The 23,652-nt window shown below is 46.4% G+C and overlaps 1 protein-coding gene across 5 annotated transcripts; it reads right to left on the bottom strand.

Moving 5' to 3' along the window:
• Nucleotides 1-22,061, bottom strand: Rnf122 (ring finger protein 122). 5 transcript variants are annotated; one of them, XM_076913986.1, is made up of 6 exons: nucleotides 21,918-22,061; nucleotides 11,290-11,446; nucleotides 4,700-4,745; nucleotides 4,397-4,438; nucleotides 867-949; nucleotides 1-623 (listed from the first exon to the last, which is right to left on the bottom strand). In XM_076913986.1, exons 2-6 carry the CDS (start codon nucleotides 11,397-11,399, stop codon nucleotides 509-511), a joined length of 396 nt encoding a protein of 131 aa, XP_076770101.1. In that variant the 5' UTR covers nucleotides 11,400-11,446; nucleotides 21,918-22,061; the 3' UTR covers nucleotides 1-508. The 5 variants fall into 5 exon arrangements, with proteins under 5 accessions (XP_076770101.1, XP_034375716.1, XP_034375715.1 ...); XM_034519825.2 differs by lacking the exon at nucleotides 21,918-22,061 and adding an exon at nucleotides 17,603-17,987 and having other exon boundaries at nucleotides 867-946; XM_034519824.2 differs by lacking the exon at nucleotides 21,918-22,061 and adding an exon at nucleotides 17,603-17,986.
• Nucleotides 22,062-23,652: the final 1,591 nt, after the last annotated feature.

Below are 23,652 nucleotides of genomic sequence, written 5' to 3'. Positions count from 1 at the left end.
TTTTCCCTTTTTTTTTTTTTTTTTTTTTTTTGAGGTCCCTGCCTTCCTTAACTTCATATAGAGCCTTTCATCTTGGTTTCTTGAACTTTCTTTCCTTTCCCCTGGTAACCATCCCCTGGAAGGCTCTGGCAGAAGTGAAGGCTGTGGGTGGGGCAGAGCCACCTCACACTTTCAAGGTCAGAGTCACTTGTTCTCCAAAGGGAAGTGCCCGTGTTCACAATCACCGAGTTCACTCCTTCCCAGGGCAAAGATGAGGTGGGTGGAGATGGATGGATAGTCAGTCCAGTACCAAGATGGAGTGGTCTACCTGGATGAGGGCATTGGAAATGAATAACGGAGAGAAGCCCTGGGAGGCAGAGGCTGGACAAGTCTGGTACTGGTCCAGCGGTGCTGGTAGCTCAGCTCTGTCATCCTTGCCTTTAGGTGAGTGTGAGTCTTGTTCATTGTGTAGACAAACCCAGGTGCCCAAGGTAAGCAGTCTTCTCCAGTGTCCATGAGCAAGGAGCGCTTATACCAGTTCATCCAGCAGGATTCCAATGCTCTGCGAGGTCTCCGTGGGGCCAGCAATGGGCTTGTTACACATGGGGCAGACGCAACGTACTTCTAGCCACTTCACCAGACACCTGTGAACAAGAGGCCTGTTATGTCCGAGGGGACACTCCAGATGGCGCCAGCTGTCTCTGAGCCCAGCTGCTTCTGAGAACAAAGTGCCCCTGTGTCTGCCCCAAGCTAACCCCTCTGGTATGCTGAACCTAGGGAGTCATTGTTGAACAGCACTGCAGGGATGAGAAGGTTCTTGAAGATGTTCCCTAATTGTTACTCCTCTACAGGACCACCCATCCCACCCCATCCCATTCCCCACATACTTGCGGTGAAAGGCATGCTGGCATGGAAGCACACCCAGTTCATCCTTCCCCTTGAAGTCTTCTAGACAAACTGCACAGGTCTGCTATGGAGAGGTAGAGAGGGGACGGGAGGATCTGTGAGCTAGGAGTCTGGAGGTCCTTTTCACACACCCATCCTGAATATCCATCCACTACCTCATTCTCAGACAAGGAAAACAAGCTCCAGCTCAGTCTTCTGCATCAGTCAGACCAAGTTCAGCCATATTTTACAAGACTGTGCTCACGGGATGGCAGCCAACATGGCTGCTCAAACTGCAATCAACCAAATGAAGAAATTATACGAATAATTTTACCCGGCTCCCAGAAGCACTAGCCACAATTCTTCAAATGTTTTATTCCAAATATGAAAGTGTGAGCTGGGGTAGAGCTTGTGTTCATCATCCGTGAGATTCTGCATTGGATCTCCTGCACCACAATCAAAAACATTAACGAGTGCGCAGCGAGGTTTGCTGTATAGTGATACAGGCTCTTCACAGAGGGCAAACACGATCTCTCTGCTCAGCATCCTGGTTTTACTTTTTTGGAGGATAAACTCTCACATAGTCCAAGCAGGCCTCAATAAATATAACTGAGAGAGCCAGGGATACATAGAGAAACCTGTCTCAAAAACAGAACAACAACAACAACAGGAAACCCAAACAAAAACAACAAGAGAGAAAGAAAATCTCTCAGGTGAGCCCAGTCATTTGGGTTTTAGTAAATTCCAGATACAGTCAACTTGACAACTTCAGGACATATTGAAGATCAATAATATAACTCTAAAACCAAGGCTGCCCCTTGAACCTCTCATTTCCCAGTCTCCACCTCCCTAGAGTTGGGACTACAGATTTGCGCTGCCCAGTTCATTGTTGATAAGCATGCCGATTCTCCCATGATGCACTGTTTCCTCATGCTACCACCATCCCAGGTGGTCGTGGCATTCAGTTGCTGCCGTCTTCTCACAAGCACATATCTAACAACTCACAACAAGATCAAATCCCCACATTACTCCCTAGACACGGACGCAATTATTTCATGTCACTAATAATTCCTCAGGTATTCTAATTTAATTCCTTTTGGCTTAGGAGGGGTAAGTTCTGTTCATGGCATCTTGGTGGGTGCAGGCTGCATTCATACACATTCTAAGCTGCTCTCATGCCCTGGAGGTGGTTCTCCATATCTCCAGGTATCTGTGGATGATAGTTCTCTGGTAGGAGAGTACAGACTCAGAACATTCCTATTAACATACAAGCTAATTGACAGTGTTGGTCTTAAAAAGTTTTGTCCTTTTTAGCCTACAGCTCGGGCTAAGGAGCAACACAATAATAAATGCAGTAGGGAAGAGTGGTTGTCAAGTTGACTGTATCTGGAATTTACTAAAAACCCAAATGACTGGGCTCACCTGGGGAGAGCGTCCTTCCTTATTTCTTTTGTTGTTTTTGTTGTTTTGTTTTGGAGTCAGGTTCTCTGTGTATTCCTGGCTGTCTTGAAACTCTCTCTGTAGAGCATGCTGGGCTCAATCTCAGAGATGCACCCGCCTCTGCCTTCTGAGTACTGGGATTAAAAGCATGCATCACTACCACCCTGCTGTGATGAATTTTTCTTAATTAGATATTTGAAGTGGGAAGAACCACTTCTAATCTGGATCTTTGAGGTGACGATCTAAACCTATTAATCCAGGTTTGAGGTAGGAAGATCCATATTTAATCTGTGCTACAACCTCTGCTGGCAGCCCACAGAGAAGACATGGAAGAAGGAAGTCTGCTCTCTTTGCCTGCCTACACTCACTCTCACTGAGAAGTCTACTCGTTAACTGGCTTTAGAGATTACTTCTTTGGGATTTCAGTATATATTGAACACCAACTGAGACATCCAGCCTCGTGAACTGAACAACTACTGGGTTCTTGGGCTTTCTTTTGGTAGACAGCCATTGTTGGACTAGCTGGAAAACAGCCCATAAGCAATTCTAATAAATTATTCATACACACACACACACACACGCACACACGCACACACACACACGCACACACACACACGCACACACACACACACGCGCACACACACACACACACACACACGCATTCATTCATTTATTCTGTAAGTTCTATTCCTCTAAAGAACCCTGGCTAATACACATATATTTATATATGCTCAGTTACATTTATTAAATCCAGACTTGTATTCCCGTTTATGAGACTCCAAGGTCTCAGCTGAACTACTGCAGAAGGCGTAGGAGTCTCTCGAGCTTTTTTTTTTTTTTTTTTTTTTTTTTTAGAACCTGAGGTATAGCAGCACCATGAAAAGGGAAGTAAAATGAGACCATGACTACAAAGTCTCCTGTTTGGTGATGCTGGAATACTATTCATTTTCAGACAACCACAAACGGCTCACTCTCTGGTTAGGAGTGTCTGTGGTTATGAATGGAAGCCTTGGGAGATGGGCTGGGTAACCTCAAAGGCTGAGGGGAGTGATCAGGAAATGACCCTGTAATGGCTGGCTTTGTGTCAACTAGACACAATGGAGTCAGAGAGGAAGGAGCCTCAGTTGAAGACAAGCCTTCATGAGATGCAGCTGTAAGGCATTTTCTCAATTAGTGATCAATGGGGGAGGGTCCTACCCATTGTGGGTGGGGCCACCCCTAGGCTGGTGGTCCTGGGTTCTATAAGAAAGCAGGCTGAGCAAGCCATGGGGAGCAAGCCAGTAAGCAGCACCCTTCCATTGCCTCTGCATCAGTGCCTGCCTGTAGGTTCCTGCCTTGTTTGAGTTCCTGTCCTGACATCCTTCAGTGATGAACAATGAGCAATGTGGAAGTGTAAGCTGAATAAACCTTTTCCTCCCCACAGCTTGCTTTATCATGGTGCTTTATCGCAGCAATAACCCTAACTAAGACAAGGCCCATTAAAAGGGGTGGAGGGGAAAAAAACAGAAGGGGGAATGATATAATTATATTTTAATTAAAATGAAAAGAACAAAGTTGAGATCCTATGGAACTGGCCTTATTGAGGGTGGGGGATGGAGGGAAGAAGCAAGCTAGAACCACTACAAGGGATACAAGTCACTGATGTGTTAGGACGATGTAATATACATGAGTAAATGGACCTCCTTTTCCTTAGTCATGAACCAGAGCATGGGTACCAAATAAAGGGGACGTTGACAGCACACTGCCTATGGTATAAAACCTGTAGGTCCCCATATAAGATTCAATACCTACGGCATTGAGCCTGTGACTACACTTACAGATTCTACACAGCACACTGTCTATGGCCTAGAGCCATTCACGCCCTTAACAGATTCTGCCTGATTCCTGTTCCCACTTCCCTTGCCGATTCCATGGTCCTTTTGTTTTCTGCCTGATCCAACTCTATAGACAAAACCTGTTGGGATGAATTCCTTCTGTTTGGACATAGGTTCTCAGAGAGCAGGGACTACAGAGTTTGAAAAAGATCCAAGTGAAGAGCTAGAGGAAGATGCTCTAAGCGGGATCCTTCCAAACAGTATCCCAAGACACTTACCCCATAGAGCTGCAACTTCTTAGCATCACCTTTAAGCACCACCTGAGGAGCAAAGAGGCAGTTGATGTGTAAAGGTACCAATCAGAGGCCAAGGGGGATCACCCAATAATGTGTGCCTCTCCCTCTCTGCCCACCCCTGCCCCAAAGGTGAACGGCAAACCCAACTTGAGGACACTAGCAGGAGTGGTAGGCTTCTGGGCATCCCAGAAGCCTAGGGAATGCAGACTATGGGAGCTTGGGCTTGCTCTCCCTTTTCAGGGCAAATAGTGAAAGAGGAAGTTTAACGCAGAGATGGCACTTTACCTCCTTGTAGCCATATCGCTCGCTCTGTGCCTGGTTCCGGAGTTTGCTGGGTGGAGAAAGAAAGAAGAGGGTGGATTACCATGGTGCTTTAGGAAAACAGGACAATGACAGTATGTGAAGTCGGCTGACTGCTTGGACATTTTTCTGGAGGTGAGAAGGGTACTTGTTTCATAGAGACCAATGGGGCATGGCTCAGGTGTACACAGCCACCCAGAGTTGATAAGGATTATGGATCTATGACTAGATGTCAGCCATATTCTGGGCTGTTCTGTAGCAGGGCATCCTAAATGGTTTATCTGCTTTCCTCCAAATATCTAAACAACGGAAATCAACAGTATTGCTTACTATGTGCAGAGGGAGTTAGGTTGTCACCTGCCGAAAGCCACTCTCCACAGCTAAAACATAGCATGTTGCTATTCACAGCAGTGACATAATAGATAGTCCATCCAGGCTAGGTTATGTGTCTCTTGGAGACTGAAACTGTCTTGCTGAATCCAAACAATTCCAGCAGGGAGAAACTTTCCATTTTATAGATGAGAAAAATGAACCCCAAAGAAGTTAAGCAATTCACCCAAACTTTACAAAGCTGATGGGGTGTGGGGAGCCAACAGAAGGCGGCTATCATCCTTGCAGCCATCTTGAGCCATATACCCTAACAGACTTGATTACGATAGCCTACAACAGCTGAGCACACTCTGATAACATCTTGTTTTAGATACCCAGGATTTTCCCTTGGGTGTGTGAGACTTAAAGGTGTGTGACTTAAGGTCATGACTTAGAGATCAGATTTAGAGATAAGACCTAAGGGCATGATTTAAAGGCATGACTTAAAGGCATGGCTTAGAAGTGAGACATATAAAAGGGAGAGAGGCAGACAGAAGAAATTATTAAGTATTAGGCACTTGAGACAGGCAATTAGGTATTAGACACTTGACACTTGTACTTGAGACAGGCACTTGGAAGAGAACATAGAATAGGAACTCAAGACTTGGGACTTGGACTAGGAACAAGAGACTTGGAGAGAAGGAGAGACTGAAGAATCACACTCTGGTCTGGTCTCTATTCCTCACGTCCATCCTCACTCTCTCTCTTGCTGAACCCTGACCCACGGACCGGTGCAGCCTGGGGCAGTGCGGGCTCTAACAATTTAGCCCCCAGGCTTTTGGCAGTGCGGGTTCCAACACTGACAGGGCGGTCCCCAACATTTTTGGCCCCCAAACGTGGGGCAGAGCGGTTCGCAACAATGGGAGTTAGTTGGGTTCAAAGTCAAGTCTATGTGACTATAGAGCTTGCCCTCTTTACCACAGAACATGATCTATGCACCCCCCACCTCCATAATCAGATGAATTACATTGTAGTTCTGAGATCTTATTTGATCTGGAGATACACTACATGCTTTATTGAGCCTTTGACTTTAAGTGACTTTGAGTGCAGATGGCTAGAACCATAATTACACACTGGTTTTTGTGTCGTCTTACCCCTGTGGGGGAAATCTTTACTATGAAGTCTACCTGTAGCTTTTTGATCTTGCTATGTAGCCCAGTCTGACTTCAAACCATGATCTCCATGAAGGATTGTGGGATCATAGGCATTGTACATGCCTCCAATATTTGGACACAGAACTTTCACCTTTCTGTTGCTGAATGCTAGGGATTAACCCCAGTGCCTCAAACATGCTATAATGATCAAGTCCACTGGATTAAGAAATGCTAGTTAAGTAAAGACTATCCCAGGGCGTGTCTGCGATGGCATTTCCAGGCACAATATCATCATGAGAGGTTTGACCTGGTCTTCAGTGGATTCATGGAAGGTCGTAGAAAGAGCTCTTGCTTTGTCCCCCAGTTTTTTTCTGTCCTGTCTCTTGTCCAGTAAGAAATGATGAATAGCTGACAAGCTCCAGCCACCACGACTTTCTGCTTCTGAGACTGAAGTGGCCATGGAGGAAACCCTCCAAAACCACAAAACAAACCAAATAAGATAAAAGGAACTAATAAACTTCCTGCATACATGCCTTGCCACTGAGCTACACAACCAGCCCTTTCTAACATAGGTCTGAGCGTCCACTACCTGTACTTACAGGGTAGGTAGATTAAAAACTGCTTTTACATTTCATTGAGTAAAAATAGAAGTTAAAAAAAAAATAATACAAAAACTTAGATTTCATGATTAACTTAGATTTCATGGCTGGGGGGGGGGGGTAGCTCAGTGGTAGAGTACTTAATTTCCATGCATGAAGCCATGGGTTTTATCCCCATCACCCCAAAAGAAAAAGAAACTTATTTTAGAAAAAAAAAATGTCATCAGCATATCCATATGTCCATAACTGCCTTCGGAACTGGCTAAGATGGCACAACAGATTCACTAGGCGGCTGCAATGAACAGGGTTGCTGGTCTCAGTTGCAAACACAGAACGCTTCATTTGGCTGACGTTCTTCCCAGGGTGGAGAAGAAGCAGAGGGCATAACCATGCCTCAGAGGTGGGTCAGGACAGAGAAGATCTGGCTACCAGCCTCCTCCATCCTTCCTAACAGGAAGTCACGTGCTCTGGCAAGGTTGAATGTTCCTGGAGCCTCTGGGAAAGTCACAGCCAGGTGGACTCCTGCCAGGGTAGCACTGCTATGGTCCCCTCCCCCTTTCTCTACCATGTGCTCTTTCTGCCTGGACTAACCAGAGATTCCCAACTGCCCCATCCTTAATGTGCAGAACTCTCTAGTCCTGAAAATGGTTTTACATGTGTCTTTTTCTCAGCTTCCAAAGAAGATGGGCAGGGAAGGGTGTACCCAAAGTACCATTTACCTGGGCGTGATTTCCCTTTAGAAAAAGAAAACTTCCATTTTCTCTCCTATTTATGAGAGGCTAGCCTCAAACTGGCTCTGTAGCCAAGGATGACCTTGACTTTCTTTCCCCCTACCTCTGAGATGCCGGGATTCTGAGAACTTCGTGCATGCTAGGCACCCAGCTATAACCCCAGTCGCGATCTGTACTTCCGAGCTCATTCCGGTCCAGCCCTCAAGGGCTAAGGACTGAATGCTTGCTAGACAAGCTTCTGAGCTACATTCCAACCTGTCTGGAGGTAGAAGCTTAAATGGGAGAATGCCACACAGTTTTTTAAGGGTTCAATTGCCTTCCCCGACAATATTGATATACTTGCGCTGTGCACGATTTGCTTCATAACCACTGGGCCCTAGTGCCCCATGTCCTCTCACCTACTGTGTATTGCGCGCTCCCTTTAGTAGAAGAAATCCAGACCCCTTGCGGCTCCTTCTTTAGCCTGCATGAGTATTCCAGCTCAGGAAGGATTAGGTCGTGAGATGGAGAGCCGAAGGGTTGCAAAGAAAACGGGCAAAAATCAGACTCTGGGCTGGGCTGTCCCAGCTGGGGATGGGAGAGCCAAGAACTCTGGACAGGTGGCTTTCTCAGCTGTTGGCTGAGCAAAGCAACTAAAAATACCACGATTTCAATGAGACCATTGCAAACCACTGCCAGCAGGCTCTCTCTCCCTTCCCTCTTTTCCCTTTTAGAACAAACAATGCAACCAGCTCCTGAAAATAATTGTTCCTTTCCTGTCTATTCCACCGGGCCCCTCCATCCTGTGGAAGAAGAGGTTAGCTCTGAGGGGAAAGAGGAGAAACAAGGGGCAGCTGGCAGTTGAGGCGTCCTTGGCTCATGAGCTCACCGGGTCAGGAGTGGCAGTCATGGGGCTATTTTGGCTGAGGAGGAAACTGAGAGGCAGGGAGAGGAAGTGGCTTATGTGCTTGGGTCTTTCTATCTATAGACACATACACTACATACCGGTGAACCTTTGGAAGCATGAGACCCAGGGGGCAGCCTGCTCTGGACGAGCTAAGGGACACAAGGTGAGGTGAGGGAGCAGAATACTGCAGATAGGACAGATGGCACTGTGTTACACCACGGTGGGGACAGGTTTTAACATCATGGGATTGCTACTCTTTCTGGTTTTTTTTCTACTACAACCAAAACAAAACCAGTCAGTAACAGCCACAGTTTTTCTCCTGTAGCTGATACCCTACAGACTGGGTGGTCATGGAGGTCACATGAAAGGCGAAGCTGTCGGATGAACCTGTCTCAGCATCTCCCTGGAGGTATGACTTTGAGCAAATCCTTGACTGTCCGGACATGTCTTCATTTATGCAATTTGATAACCCTTACATTGGGAGGTTGGTCATTGCATGAAATGAGAGCTAAATAGTTTAGCACAATAGGTGCTATAAGAAAGAAAGCTCATAGCAGAGGCTACCTCCAAACCTAGTCATGCCTACTAGTGGTAAACTAGGAAACAAACCTCAATCATCTACTTGTTGGCCAGTGTTAGCATCTAACATTCATTTTGCTCATTATCTTTGGGGGGAGGGGGTGTGTGTAGAAAGAAACCAAATAGAGAAATACAGTTAATTTTTATAAATTTCCATTAACCATACCCTAAGTAAATCTGTGATATTTGAACCTGCATATCTTTACCTATCAGGAGAACTGAGTTAATTGTTTGATAAAGGGTCTGAGGGAGCCGGGCAGTGGTGGCACACACCTTTAATCCCAGCACTTGGGAGGCAGAGGCAGGCGGATTTCTGAGTTCAAGGCCAACCTGGTCTACAAAGTGAGTTCCAGGACAGCCAGGGCTATACAGAGAAACTCTGTCTCGAAAAACCAAAATAAATAAATAAATATAATAAATAAATAAATAAATAAATAAAGGGTCTGAGGGAAAAGCTCAGTGAATAAGAATAGTTTAGGGGGAAGAAATTATAGGGATTATGAAACAGAAAAGGGAAGTCTACATTTGCTCCCACTTAGTAGTTAAATGTGAACTTCGCACTACTTATAGCGGAGGAAAAATAAAGCACTATTTTCTCTGCACACTTAGGTGGAGAAATTCAAGCTTTAAAGACCGGTTTGGGAAGGTTTGGAAGAGCCCCAGCGCAGCCAATAGCCATGGGACCGATGCTTTTCTCAGGTACATCCAAGAATCTGCCTCCTAGCAGAAGCGATCCCCCGGCAGGCAATTCGAATAAAGGTATCCAGATTCCTTTCTCTTCCTTTTCTGAGACTAGACCTCAGCCCCTGCCTCTTCAGGCATTTAGTAATGTGTATGGCAGGGAAGGGGGTCAGCTGGGCGGCAGTGGTGCACCTGCCTTTAATCCCAGCTCCTGGAAGGCAGACACAGGTGGATCTCAGCAAAGTCAAAGCCAGCCTGAATAAATTCCAGGACAACCAGGGCTACCTAGAGAGACTCTGACTTATAAACCAACAAAACACCAAAAACCAAAACAAGATTCCAGGGTTTATTAACTTGTTCTACTGGTCAGAGACATCATACTCACTCAACTATGTACAGGGCAGACCCATGGGACAGAACCATCAGCACCAACAGAACACCCCATTAGAACTCTGCTTTAAGCAGGGCAGTGGTGGCCCACTTTAATCCCAGCACTTGGGAGACAGAGGCAGGTGGATTTCTGAGTTCAAGGCCAGCCTGGTCTGCAGAGTGAGTTCCAGGACAGCCAGGGCTACAGAGAAACCCTGTCTCGAAAAAACAAAACAAAACAAAAATAAAATAAAACTCTGCTTTAAGTATCAAGCATGTCCAATACTTTTTCCTCCATGTGTATATGTATATACAATGCGTGCACGTTCGTGATCCTATGTGTATAAGCACACAAGTGGGTATTTGTATCTAAGGGATTGCTACTGACAGCCTTCCTCAGTGGCTCCCTACCTTATTCGTTGAGGCAGTTTCTTTCTCTTGAACTCAGAGCTCACAGGTCTGCTAATCTAGCCAGCTTATCTCAGCTATCAATCAGCCAGAAAGCTTGCTGTTCCAGGGCTGGAATTCCCTCGTGCTCCCATGCTCCCCCAGCATTAACACCGGTTCTGGTATCCAAATTCCACTCCTGAGCTAACCACTGAACCATCTCCCCAGCTTTTTAGTAGAAAACAGCCATAAGCGCTCCTATGTCCTTCACCATAAGGTGACACAGTTCCCAGAGCCTAGCTACCCCTACCAAGATCAAGTCCTTCCCTTGGGATTCCTAAGCAACTAAGCGTCATCTTTTCACTCTTAAAACCAAAATCTTCTAAGACAAACAAGAAGTTCTCTAGCGCAAGCTTTAAGCTTGCTAATATCGGCATTGGGAGAATGGGCAATTTCACAGGAGGACAAAAGAATGGATGTCTACCTACTTCTCCCCAACTGTGTATGGGAAGGAGGCAAGAGGGCAGGAAGCACAGTGCAGATAAAAGGGTACTCGCTTTACTGCTCAGCCAACAGTCATTCTGGACAACTTTAGAATAATTAGTTGGCTAAGAGGTGGGATGCAGGCCAACCACTGGCAACCTATGTGCTCTGGGGATAACATGATAGGTTGCTATAAATAGAAACACCAGACCTCAGGGGTCCAGAGAAGTGGGGGCTAAGGCATATCCTCCCATCAGAGGCTCCAGCACGAGGCTCTGATGTGTGTGGGGGTGTTGAGGTTGATGGGGGTAAGGGGTTGCCTTGCTCAATATCCTCTACGTCCTAGTGTCCTTCTTGATCCCCCCTCCCTCCCCAGACCAAGCACCAAGCAACCAACCTGATGAAGTAGCAGCAGAAGATGAGGCTGAGCATGAAGACGAAGATGCCTGTGCCGAAGATGACCATGTAGATGTTGAGGGGAAGGTCTTGGAAACTGATGGGTGGCATTGAGCAGGACTTATTGGTACTAACTAGTCCCAGGCCACAGAAACACCCTGCAAAGCAAGAGGCAAATAATGCTAAAGTTAGACACTTAACTACTATGGCCCATGGCACATTGGGTTAGCACGACTGTCAGGCTCTCAGGCTCGAGCTGAAGCTTAGATTCCGGCACTAACTGCAAACTACATGGTCCTGAGGAAACCTATCAAATGGACACTGTTAGGCAAACTACTTCAATGGATTAAGAATTTAGAAGCCAGGTAGTAGTCGGCACACGCCTTTAATCCCAGCATTAAGGAGGCTGAAGTAGGTGGTTCTCTTGAGAGTTTGACAAAACTACAAAGAGAAACTCTGTCTTGGAAAACAAAGAATTTGGGGCAGGGGCAGAAAGTAAAAAAAGAAAACAGTAACAAAACTGCCTCTAAGTAGGAGGTACTCTTGAACACAGTAGCAAAAAGAGTTGTTCCTGCTAAAGTATATTGTTTGAGTCCCTGCCCACCTCTCCTAAGCCAGCTATGTGATCTTCAGGAAGGGATTGCTCTAGATCAACCATCTAGTCTTAAGGAAAACTAGCAAAAGAGGAATAGAAACAATGGTTTAAGTAATAGGCTTCACAGACTGCAGAGAGCAATTGCAAAGGTCATCTGTCACTACTAACCATCTGTTCCAGAAGACAAGCTGCGCCCGAACCAGAATAGAAATTGTTCACTACAAGTCCAGGCTGGCATTCCAGAAGGTAGTGATGGAGACTGGTGTCAGAGAATCTCGGGCTTCCTGGAGTGGTCACCTTTCTACCCACAGCCTCAAGGTCCCTGTCCTCAAGATAAATCCCCCCCCCCCCACCCCAGAGCTTGTTAGAAACATGCAGTCTTGGTTCTACACCACACTAAAATGAACTGGATTCATTGTTTAAGATCCTTGGAGATTCCCCTGCACATTCAGCTCGGAGGCACTGGCTGGCCACTAGCTGCTTTCCTTCTCATTGGCTCTCCAGTGTGGCAATCGTCTTCCCTTGTCCACACTTGGTGTCAAGGTGGGTGCATGTTCAGACTCTGGGTAGTAAACCAAAGAAAGTCTTCAGAAAAAGAAACAGATTTTCTTAGCTGGGCACGATGACACAACATTATAATCCCAGATATTAGGAAGTATCTACTCAGGAGGCTGGTACAAGAGAAGCATAAATTATGCTATAATAGCCCTGCCCCCTCCCCCAAAAAAACCCTCCAAACAGAGAATCAAATTCCTTTAAGGAATTGCTTTTTCTTTTTTTTTTTTTTTTTGGTTTTTCAAGACAGGGTTTCTCTGTATAGCCTTTGGCTGTCCTGGAACTCACTCGATAGACCAGGCTGGCCTCGAACTCAGAAATCCGCCTGCCTCTGCCTCCCAAGTGCTGGGATTAAAGGCGTGCGCCACCACCGCCCGGCGGAATTGCTTTTTCTTATAGCACCCCAGACAGCTAGGAATGTATAAGACACAGCTGGAAAGAGAATATAGCCAAGGGCATTAAACAGCGATTCCTAGACCACGATCCTACATTCTAACCACATTCTGCACTCCCAGCCTTTTTAATTTCTCAAGACCTGCCAGAATGCAGGGGCGGGGCTCTCTCTTGACTTTTTGATCAGGACCCAGGGTTCTACCTAGTAATTACCACAATTGAGTGCTACCACAACTCTGCATTAGAACAGCTACGATGGCGACGGCAACCCATGTGATGCTGTGTCATGGTTTGGACTTGAAGCCTCCCAGCAGTAGGTTTCGATGTTGACCTCTCTTTCCTCTGCTTCTTGGGCCCCATGGAGTAAACCTCCATTTTTCCTGTCTGAGAGATGGAAACCTCTAAAAGACAAGAGCTACACTGTTCTAAGTTTTATGGATGATTCCAATTCTGTTGCAGTGAGGACAAAACCAAGTATCTGTCCCTCATGGTATATATGTCATTCCTCTGTGTCCCTTATTAGTTGATGACCTAAGCCTTCATCCAAACATCTAAGACCACGCCCACTCTACGGCCACATCCCTGTTTTACACACATTACCTACCCCAGTCTTAATTGATGTCGTCACGGTTTCTAGTTTTTCTAATTATCCTACATGTCTGGCACATCTCCAGCTTCACTCACCATGTAATTTCCCAACTCCTGTCTGATTTCAAGTCTATATGAACATGCACCCTGCTTCCCTGCAATATCCTATGAGCTTTCTCCAGCTGGGTAAGTTTTAATATATCTTGCCCAAGTATGTTCTTGTCTGTTTCCACATTTTTTGTCTACATAACCTTCTCTGCCTAGAATCCCCTCCCTTTCTGAAGTCTAGTCTTGGTCTGGGTTGAGGGTTGCTATGGATTTGCTTAGAATATCTTCTGTTGCCCTGTTGTTGCTAGTATCAACTTAATTTGCCTCATGTTGCACTCCGAGTTGATTATATGACAAGCACCATTGTTGACATTAAGGATAAAGGAGAGAGCTGGACGGTGGTGGCACATGCCTTTGATCCCAGCACTCAGGAGGCAGAGGCAGGCGGATTTCTGAGTTCGAGGCCAGCCTGGTCTACAGAGTGAGTTCCAGGATAGCCAGGACTACACAGAGAAACCCTGTCTCGAAAAATATCAAGAAAAAAAAAAAAGGATAAAGGAGAGAAAGAATGGGATGCAAGAAAGAGAGTCAAACACCGTCACTAGCAACGTTCGATGTGGTTAGCAGAAGTGAGTCTATAATTCTGAGCACAAAGATAGAGCCAAGTAGTATATATATCCTAGGCCTGAGGATACCAACTTGGCCTCCTAAAACTTCTGCAGTGCCCGGAGATAATGTTTGGTCTGTCTACATAGCTAGTCAACAAATAACTCCCTGCTTTGTCAAAACAACCTAGCCTCCTTGGCAAAAGCTCCTACTTCAAAGTAGGGAGACTGATGTTTGGGAAAACTGCCCAGAAACTGCCTTCAGCTAATAAATCACCAGTCAGCCAACAGGTATTGTTGTGGGTCTGCTTTATACATTGACCCAGACCATGTGGGGAAAACAGAAAGTGAAAGCGGTTCTTGTTCAGTAAGAATTTTCAATTAGGGGAAATTAAAGAAGCAATTAGCTACTAGATGTTCCTATGCTCAATAGGATGGTTCTTGCTTCTGGCTTCCACCGGAGAAGGGTTAGAAAGAATACCATTCTCAACACGGACTCCCACTTGTGGATTTGATCTCTGTGGGCCTTTCGCAAAGCAGCTTCCTACAAAGGTACAAAGACCGACCACAGCATCCTTCACCCCGTACCAGCAAAGGGCCTTGGAAACTCTCTTCCAGAAAAGTGTACCTTCAGGATCAACAGGACCTTCTACTGCCAGGAGCCTCCTTCGTCCTGCCACAGAAATATCTGATGCTGAAAGAGAGCCAACATCCTCTCCACATTTGCCATGGCTCTTCTGTGTACCTTACATAAGCAGGACCCTGGTATCTACTGGGTCCTAAAGAACCTCTTATTTCTATTTTGTAAAGAATCGAACTGTGGTGGCAACTACTCTTGCAGAGGGTATATGCTTGTACCCTGTAGGCATTTTGGTTCCAACAGTCCCTGATTAGTTTATCTCCATCTTTTCCCCCCCATGTCCTAAAAAGCTTTTCCTGGGGTCTCTGGGACTGAATCAACGAATTTGGTTTTCTATGGAATAAATAAGGAAGCAGCTTCAAGAGTAAATGTTCAAGCCTGTGTTGTGTAACAGTTTCCTCTGAGATTAAGATTTCATCCTGCAAGAGGAAGCTCCTTAAGCAGAAAGGTAAACTGAAAGAACTTCAGGAAGTTCCTGAAACTCACCAGATTCACTAAACCCTTCACAACCAAAGCAAGCAACAACAACAAAAGCTGAGAATCTGCTTTCAGGAAGGAAGCTGAGCTCCAAAGATGACTCTAAGACCAGACCAGCTGCCCAGAAGAAGCAGAAACAAGCTGAGGTAGATAAAAGAGGTTTAGACCAACTGAGGCTTCTTTAGAAAATACACTCTCCAACCTGCTGAGCTGCCTGCAGGCTGTGCAATGTTTCTCAGCTGTGGGTCTTCCAGCTTTTGTGAACTGTCACCCATGCTGGGGCAGGCCTTGATGACACAGCTCTGAGTCATTTCTAGTGGGATCCCTGTCTGAGGTGAATAAACATTGCATTTTCCCATGAAAAGTTGTGTCACACAAAGGCATGATGTCATAGTAGCTTATGTCTATCATTCCCAGCAGTCTGAAGGATGCAGGCAGAACTACGAGTTTTCTTAAGGGCAGCATGGCTAACAATGAAAACGTGTCTCATAAAACAAAGCAAGAGATCTGCTTCTATTATAGTGTGGTCACCTTTCATTCTATACTCTCAAGAACAGAATTGATTCGGATGTTATTTTTTTTTTAACTTGAGAATATTTGTATACAGTATGATTCATCCCCAGGATACAACTCAAGTCTAAACATGAAATCCAACCTGTTTCATATAAACCTCATTCACGCAGCCTGAAAATAACTTTACACATTCTGAATATTTTGTGCACGAAGCAAAGTTTAGCGGTGTGAAATGTTCTCTTGTGACATGTTAGACTTCTATAAATGTTACGGGATTTTATTGTCCAAATTGGACAGCAGGTTTTTTTTTTTTTCTCTCTTTAAAAGATCAAAGAATGCTCATCCCAGGATATGGGGTCTCTAGAGGTCCTTCAAGGGAGCAAAAATGGGGTTACATCCCCTCTGGAGTCAAGAGACAGGACCTGCCAGTCACTTTAATAAGTGCAAGATAAAGGGTGTAGTGCAGGTCAGTGATCGATTGAGTGTTTAATAGGCGCAAGCTCTGGGTTCCAACACCACGGGGGTGGGGCAAGATAAAACACTTTCTAAAGGATGCTGCCCAGAGAGGTCGGGGGTTACTGAAGGCTTAGACCTAGCTAAATCCCTGGTCCATTGTCTTCGACCTGACACCAGAATGTCTCATCTCAGCTGGCAGGCTGCGAGCTGGAATGACGTCAGAGCGGGGCTGGCCAAGACCAGCGGAGCTGGGAACTACTTCTTTCCAGCCAAAGGGAATCTTTCCCAGATGCTGGGATACACCGTCAGGCCTCAACCCCCATTCCCGCCCCTCCCCTCCATTACCGGCCTATCACACACAGCTTGGTTCATTTTCAGGAAATTAGATCCGACTAGCAAAAGGAGGAAGGAGGGGGGATGGGGCCGCTCATACACATGCGGCCCAAACCCTGCCTCTTTAAAAGAGTCTTTTAAAACAAAAGATTCTTGAAATAATTAGTCCAAGATCTTGCAGAAGTCTACTTGAGAATGGATTTTCCACAAGTAACCAGATTGCCATCCAAAAAAAAAAAAAAAGCTAGCTGCTTTCCACCTCGTCCAACTTGCTTAGAAAAAGTGGTGAAGATTCTGGGTACTCCTGAGGAAAGGGTGGGTGGTATTAACATCGAAGGTTTACGCGACTGGCTCAGAAAGATCCAACAGGTAGCCTAGACAGGAAATCCAGACCCGCTTTCTAACCTGTAACTGCTAAACTGCCCAAAAGCCTCAGATGAACTAATTTAGCATCATCGCGCGGTGGGGTGTGGGAAGCAGTTGGTGGCGGGTAGCTGTGCTTGGAGGTGCCATCACCACCTAGGCTGAAAGCAGACCCCACGGTCTGGCCTTATTGCCAGAAAGCAAAGCTCTTGCCAGGCTAGCCCTGAGCTGGGGGCCCAGCTTTCTGCAAGGCTTTATCTATTCAGTAAAGCACGCTCTTTTCATCCAGTCCCTGGCCCCTAGGAGCCAGTGGAAACCAACAAAGAGAAAGAAAGTCACCCCGCGCCCTGTCCCACACGCTGCACTGTATACATATTTAAAATAGCCTGCAAAGTTTCAGAACCGGAACTTGAGCTCCCTCTAGGAGATCCTAGCCCGAGCGCGGATTTAATTCTCCAACCACCACAACAAAGAACAGAGTTTGAGAGTGCACAAAGGCAGGCGAAGGGGTAGAAGAGACGGACCGCCACACAAAGGCCGGAAAGGCTCGGCTCACACGCCCCTGGCCCTCCACTCGCTTCCAGACCCCCTTCATCCCCAACATTGTGAATGGGACCTTTCTAACTGCACACTGCGCAGAGCCCCTCAGGGCACCAGGACGCCTTCTGGGCCGTCCCAGACACGGGGAAACTTGGCTCAGGACCTGGACCTGCGCGGTCTCCGCTCACCCACCGGTCCAGGGACTCACCGTTACACCACTGGAATGGGTGCATCAATGAAGTCAAGGTCAGCTTCCCAGAGCGAACGGAGGCAAGGTGTTGGAGCTGGTGGGGCTGTGCACGGAGACCGCCGGGACGGAGATGCAACTCCCGGAGGAGTGGAGTCAAGGGCTGCAGAGAGGCCGGTTTGCAGAGCAACAAAAGAGGGCAGAGGAGGAGGCAAAGTCTTTCAGAGCGGAGCCCTGCCGAGGGGAATCGCGGAGAGCCCGGGCCGGGAGGGCAGCCGAGAGAGCCGGGATGTCCGGCCGAGAAGGCAGCAGCGGGGACAAGAAGCCGGGCTTGGGTCCCACTGCGCTGAGCAGTGCGCGCTGGGATTCCGAAAACTGACACCGCGCCGCTCACACCCCCTCCCCGTGACTTCTCCCTCCCTGGAGCCCGCCCCCTTTTCGTCACCTGCCCTCCGGCCAATGGGAGCCTTTCTCTTGCCCCCGGGTATTATTTACAAGCCAGTTTACCCTCTGGTCAGGGGAGCTTTTTTTTTTTTTTTTTTGCTGGGTAGACACCTACCCCGCCTCCTAGCCAGACCTGGGGAGTCCCTAGTCCGCCCAGAGGCGTGAAAGGTGACGCCCGCAGGGGTCGAGGATCTCCGCCTCCCAGTATCCGGGCTGGGAGGGCTATAGTTGAGGAACCACAAGACGATTAGTGCCACTTTTGTCTTCCGCCTACAGATCCGTTCCTGTCTCGAATTTCTATAGCTTCGAAGAAGCCAGTTCTGGGGGTTGGTTCCGCTTGCCCTTTGCCTTTCAACCTGGTTATGCGTGGCAGCTAGCGCATTTTCAGACCCACCGCGAAAGGAGGGAACTGAGGCAAGAGGGCAAAGCGGGTGAAACTCAAAACTCGATCTTCAAAGGGTTATTGTTCTCACCTCACTTCAGGACAGAGCCTTCTTTTACAAACAAAAATTTCAGGCCTAAAGATGAAGGCCATACCTGGCCAGGATTCTAATCTCTTAGATTGTGACTAGAAACCGGAAGCTGGCTTTGTCAGTTCCCGGGGCAGGGGTCTGGCTTCGGTGTTGAATGAACAGGAGATGAAGAAAAAGAAAAAGAGATCTCAATTTTCTGTGTAGTATTATTTATTTTGCATGACATTGCCTAGTTTATTTTATATGTTTATTATTTATTTTGTTAATGGAAAGCTATTTGGCCCTAACTGGCTCAAGAGATCTGCCTTCCTCTGCCTCCAGGGGGGTGCTAGGATTAAGGGCTTGTGTCACCTCACTCAGATCGTTTATGTACGCCTTTGTTTATCTTTCCACTTAGAAGAAAGTATTACCATCAGGTACATAGATATCACTCCAAGTACCCTGATACAAGGAGCCACAGCCAGGGTCAGAAGCAGTGTGTGAGGAGACCCACAAATCAGCAGGCAAAATGGCCTGCTCTTCCTTTGACACTCTACGCTATTGATTTGTTGGAGTTTCTGGCCCCTAAGTAAGCTAATGGATGCTAGCGAATGCGTTGCCATTTCAAAGTACAGTCGTTAAAGTATCAAATATCCTGACCTGCATCTCAGGGCTGCTGGAACAAATGCAGTCTTCTTATCTCTAGGGATGGTCAGATAGTCTCCGAATCCAGAAGGCCTTTGTGGACAGCGACTGTAGTGTTTGCACGTAGGCGCTACCTCCCTTAACATCAGGTCCTGCTCCCCTCCCCTAATTGTGTAACTTGACTAGAATATGGAAGGCTCATTGTAGTTCATCAGTTCAGTGGGGGGAGTGCCATGTACAGATCAAATTTCTGTTCCTTTTATTTATTTGTTTGTTTTTTTTTGTTTTTGAGACAGGGTTTAACTATGTAACCAGGCTAACCTCAAACACAGAGGTTTGACTCCCTTTACCTCCTGAGAGCTGGGATTGAAAGTGTGCCACCACCACCCAGCACACGCCCAGCGCACGCCTTTAATCCCAGCACTTGGGAGGCAGAGGCAGGCGGATTTCTGAGTTCGAGGCCAGCCTGGTCTACAGAGTGAGTTCCAGGACAGCCAGGACTACACAGAGAAACCCTGTCTCGGAAAAAAAAAAAAAAAAGTGTGTCTTCTTTTTTGACTGGTTCTCTCTCTGTCTCTGTCTCTGTCTGTCTCTGTCTCTGTCTCCCTCTCTCTGTGTGTGAGAGAGAAACAGAAAGTGTGTAAATATTTATGTGTATGTGTGTGTTCATATGTGTGCATGTATATGAAATATTAGGTATATGAGAGGGAGTGTATGGATGTATGTATGTGTTTGTGTGTGTGTGTGTGTGTGTGAAAGAGAGAGAAAGAGAGAGAAAGAGAGAGAGAGAGAGAGAGAGAGAGAGAGAGGATGTGTGTGTGTTAAAGTGAATTGGTGCACACACGTTTGTGTGTTAGAGCTAGGTAAGCCAGATGGGCCTCCAATTCTTTTTCTGCCGTTACCTCCAGATGGCCTGGAACTTGCTCTGTAAACCAGGCTAGCCTTGAACTCACAGAAATCCACCCACCTCTGCCTCCTTAGCTGGGATTAAGAGTGGGGCCACCATATCTGTGTAAATTAAACAGTTGTAACACATCTATCATTTCAGTGGGGGGGGGGTATTGGTAATGGGCAGCGTTGTACATGAGTTGAGGCAGATGTACATGGGAATCTTTTGATACTTCCTGTCTGTTTCAATGTGACCTAAAACTACAAAGGGAAAAAAAAAAAGTAATTCTGATTGAAAAACAAACTCCAAAGTGTGCATAGCCCGTAGGGCATAGCATTTTCTAGAGAGTTGGTAATTCGTTTTTACCATCCAGATCAAGTGTTGATCCTACTTCCATTCTGCCTGTGAAAGAGGAAGAGCCTTTGAAGGGGAAGGTGACAGGAAGGTGGAAATCCCTTCACAACCTATTCCCCTTCAGGCTAAAATGAGCTTCCTTGGGAAAACACTGAGAACGCAGTGCCTCTGGAGGTGCTCCTGCAGACAGCCAGCATAGCTGAGTGGTGAATACCTTAGGTCATACTCACAAGAACTGTGTTACAGTGGGGACCACGTGTTCTATAACGTATAGTTTTTGTTCTTTTCTTTTTGTTTTGTTTTGTTTTTTGAGACAGGGTTTCTCTGTGTAGCACTGGCTGTCCTGGAACTCACTCTGTAGACCAGGCTGGCCTTGAACTCAGAAATCCGCCTGCCTCTGCCTCCTAAATGCTGGGATTAAAGGCGTGTGCCACCACCACCCGGCATGTACTTTTCTTTTTCACAGACTGGGTTCCTGTGTGTAGCTTTGACTATCTTAGAACTCGCTCTGTAGAGCAGGCTGGCCCTCAACTTTTCTGTTTGCCTCTGCATCCCGAGTGATAGGATTGAAGCTGTGCACCACCACCACCACCCGGCTTATGATTTATACTTTTATGCATGCTGTTTCAAGCTCCCAGCAAGTTCTCCTGAGGCAAGTTGCCACCCTTATCCCTCAGTCCTGACAATGTGGCAACAGTTCAGGTCCTCAGATGGGGAATTGCCATGACAACGCTTTAACCTTGGACATTTACATAGTTTGGTCCCTTGGAAATTGATCTGTACTCATGTGTCAACTGACTTCTGACAGAAGTGCCAACAGCAAGCAGTGGAGAAGAGGTAGTCAATAAACAGGTGTTGGAAAACCGGTTCAGAAGAAGGATGAGTCTCTAGCTTTCCTTATCCCCAAACCCCAAAGCAACCCAAAGTGAATCGAAGATCTCATCAGTAACCCTGAAATCCAATTCGGGGCACGGCAGCTCACACTTTAAATCCTGCAGCCAAGTGCCAGGCCAGCCTGGGCTACTGTGTGGGAACCCATGTCAGAAAAACAAACAAAAACAAACAACAAAACAAAAGTCCCACAAAACAACACAACACAACAAAAATCCTAGAACTCTAACTCAACTACTAAAACACTCTAGGGAAACACTTTAAGACACTGGTGGAGGAAGGGCTTCTTTAGATCAAACTCCAAAGGCCACAGAAGCAAAACCACACATACTGATTAAATCAGACTAAGAAGCTTTTGCATACCAAAGGATACGATAGATTTAAAAGACAGCCTGGTCAAAATACTGAGTTCTAGGATAGTCAGGAACTACATTGAAAGACAGTCTCCAAACAAAAACAAACCAAAAACACAAACAAACCAAAACACACACACACACACACACACACACACACACACACACACACAACGAATCAATGACAAGAAGATCATCCACCTACAGCCTCTGGGATATAAACTACCCTACCCCTAGGGTCTAATATCTTAACCCAGAACTATGAGATATCTGGTCCCTTGATCCTTAAAAGTCCCCCATTAGCCTACCTTTCCTGATTTTCTCCTAATGCCAGTCTCCCCTTGCTGTTTCTTGGTTTGTGGGCAGCACTTTGTAGCCTTTACTATAGCCTGGGATTTCCCCTCTGATTTGACAGGCAAATCACCAAGCAAATTCCCTGTCAGCATCTGGAGCCAACTGGGAGAAAGTGGCTGGCACTGTGAGATTCTCCGGCAGTAAAGCTTGGAGAATAGCCCAGCCCTGTTCCAGGGAAGCAGGGAGGGTTTCTCAGCTCACAAGCCAGCCTGCTATTTTGCAGACAGCAGGGCAAGAGCCTCCACCTTGCCCAGGTAACTTTCTCCGTGTCTATTAACAGGAGATTAAATCCATCCCCTCCTCCCGACTCCTAGAGTTTACTCACAAACTGGGTCAAAACCAGGTGAGCCCACAGCCTCAGCCCATTACCTTGAAAGAGCCTGAGCTTCTAATCACAGATGAGACCAACGACCAATCCTACATTAGAGAGGACGCAGCCAGAGGGTAAATAAAAGTATTAACCTGGAGAGAGAGTGTACAGTTCGTTTCTAGAGTGTCTAAATCCAGGCCAGGAGGGTCCTGCAGGAGGTAAGGGACACTGAGTGTCATCACACTCCACCCCAGTGCCAGCCAGTTGACCCTTATGCCACAGAGAGAAGGAGTCCTCCCTTTTATTAGAAATAAAGACAGGTATGTCCCAAGATTTGTCACCTACAGAATAAGAGGAAGTGCCTCGAAGCTGGACACACAGGCAGGGGCTCATTCCATTTCTATTCGGTAATACCTGCCTGGTACAAAAAAATCTTTCAGGTTGCCAAGCCAGAAGAGGCTTGGTTGGTTCACACTGGTGAATAATCACAACCTCAAAAGTACCACAACAGGAAGGAAGAAGCCAGGAGAATGTCAAGGTCATTGACTCCCCCAACCCCCCCCCTTTTCTTTCCAGCTACCTTTTTCTTTCTTTTTCAGATGTCTGCAGGAGACACATGGCTTTATAAAGGATTCCACCAAAAGTCTGGCAAACGTTTTAAAACATATTTGAAAACATTATGCTCCCTTTTCTCAGCTGGCAGCACTTTTAAAAAAAGACAATATGAAAACAACCATCTGGAACCTACATTAGTTCATGATCCTTACGTATCTGACTGCAAGATGTACGGTCCCATTCGCTACAGCACAGTGATAGTTCAAGGCTGCGGACAAACTCCATCGCCGGAAGTTTATGCTGTCGGATGAGTTAGGGTACGCTGTGGGTAAATACATCTACTCTTGTCAAGACATGTTTTTATTATTTTGATTGTGTGTGTTTAAGAGTGTATCCATGTGTGCCTGTGGAGTACAGAAAAGAGTACCAGATACCCCAAAGTTGGAGTTGGAGGAGCTTGTGAACAACCTGCTATGAGCACTGGGAACCAAACCTGCATCCTTTGCAAAGCAGCAACTCTTAACTGGCATGCTCTCTCTCCAGCCCTGATACCTGTTTGGTTTGATATTCATGGCACCTGGGATTCAGAAGAAAGCAATGTTTCAGCTTACATGTCATGCAGATATTGGCCTCTTGTCTATTTACAGACTTCTATGAAGGATGTTTTGAAGAGGGAAGAGATGTACAGACATGATATGTCAATGATTTTGTTTCCTTTTGTTGAACCAGGGAGCGAACCCAGGAACAGGCACATTCGAGAGGCAAGTGTGTTACCAGGAAGCTGCATCCCTAACCCAGAACCCTAGTATTTCAAATAGATTTTA

Source organism: Arvicanthis niloticus, chromosome 16 (assembly GCF_011762505.2).
Source record: "Arvicanthis niloticus isolate mArvNil1 chromosome 16, mArvNil1.pat.X, whole genome shotgun sequence".
Taxonomy (NCBI): domain Eukaryota; kingdom Metazoa; phylum Chordata; class Mammalia; order Rodentia; family Muridae; genus Arvicanthis; species Arvicanthis niloticus.
Note: the sequence above shows the minus strand (reverse complement) of the source record. Positions and strands in the feature narration are given on the sequence as shown.

What these genes read in the sequence shown, in the direction of transcription:
- Rnf122 (XM_076913984.1), bottom strand. Translation starts at nt 12,121, where the DNA reads ATGCCAGCCTGGACTTGTAGTGAACAATTTCTATTCTGGTTCGGGCGC. An exon ending in TTCTGCTGCTACTTCATCAG is followed by an intron (nt 4,746 to 11,289) that starts GTTGGTTGCTTG and finishes TTCTCCACCCAG; the next exon opens with CAAACTCCGGAACCAGGCAC. An exon ending in AGCGATATGGCTACAAGGAG is followed by an intron (nt 4,439 to 4,699) that starts GTAAAGTGCCAT and finishes TTTGCTCCTCAG; the next exon opens with GTGGTGCTTAAAGGTGATGC.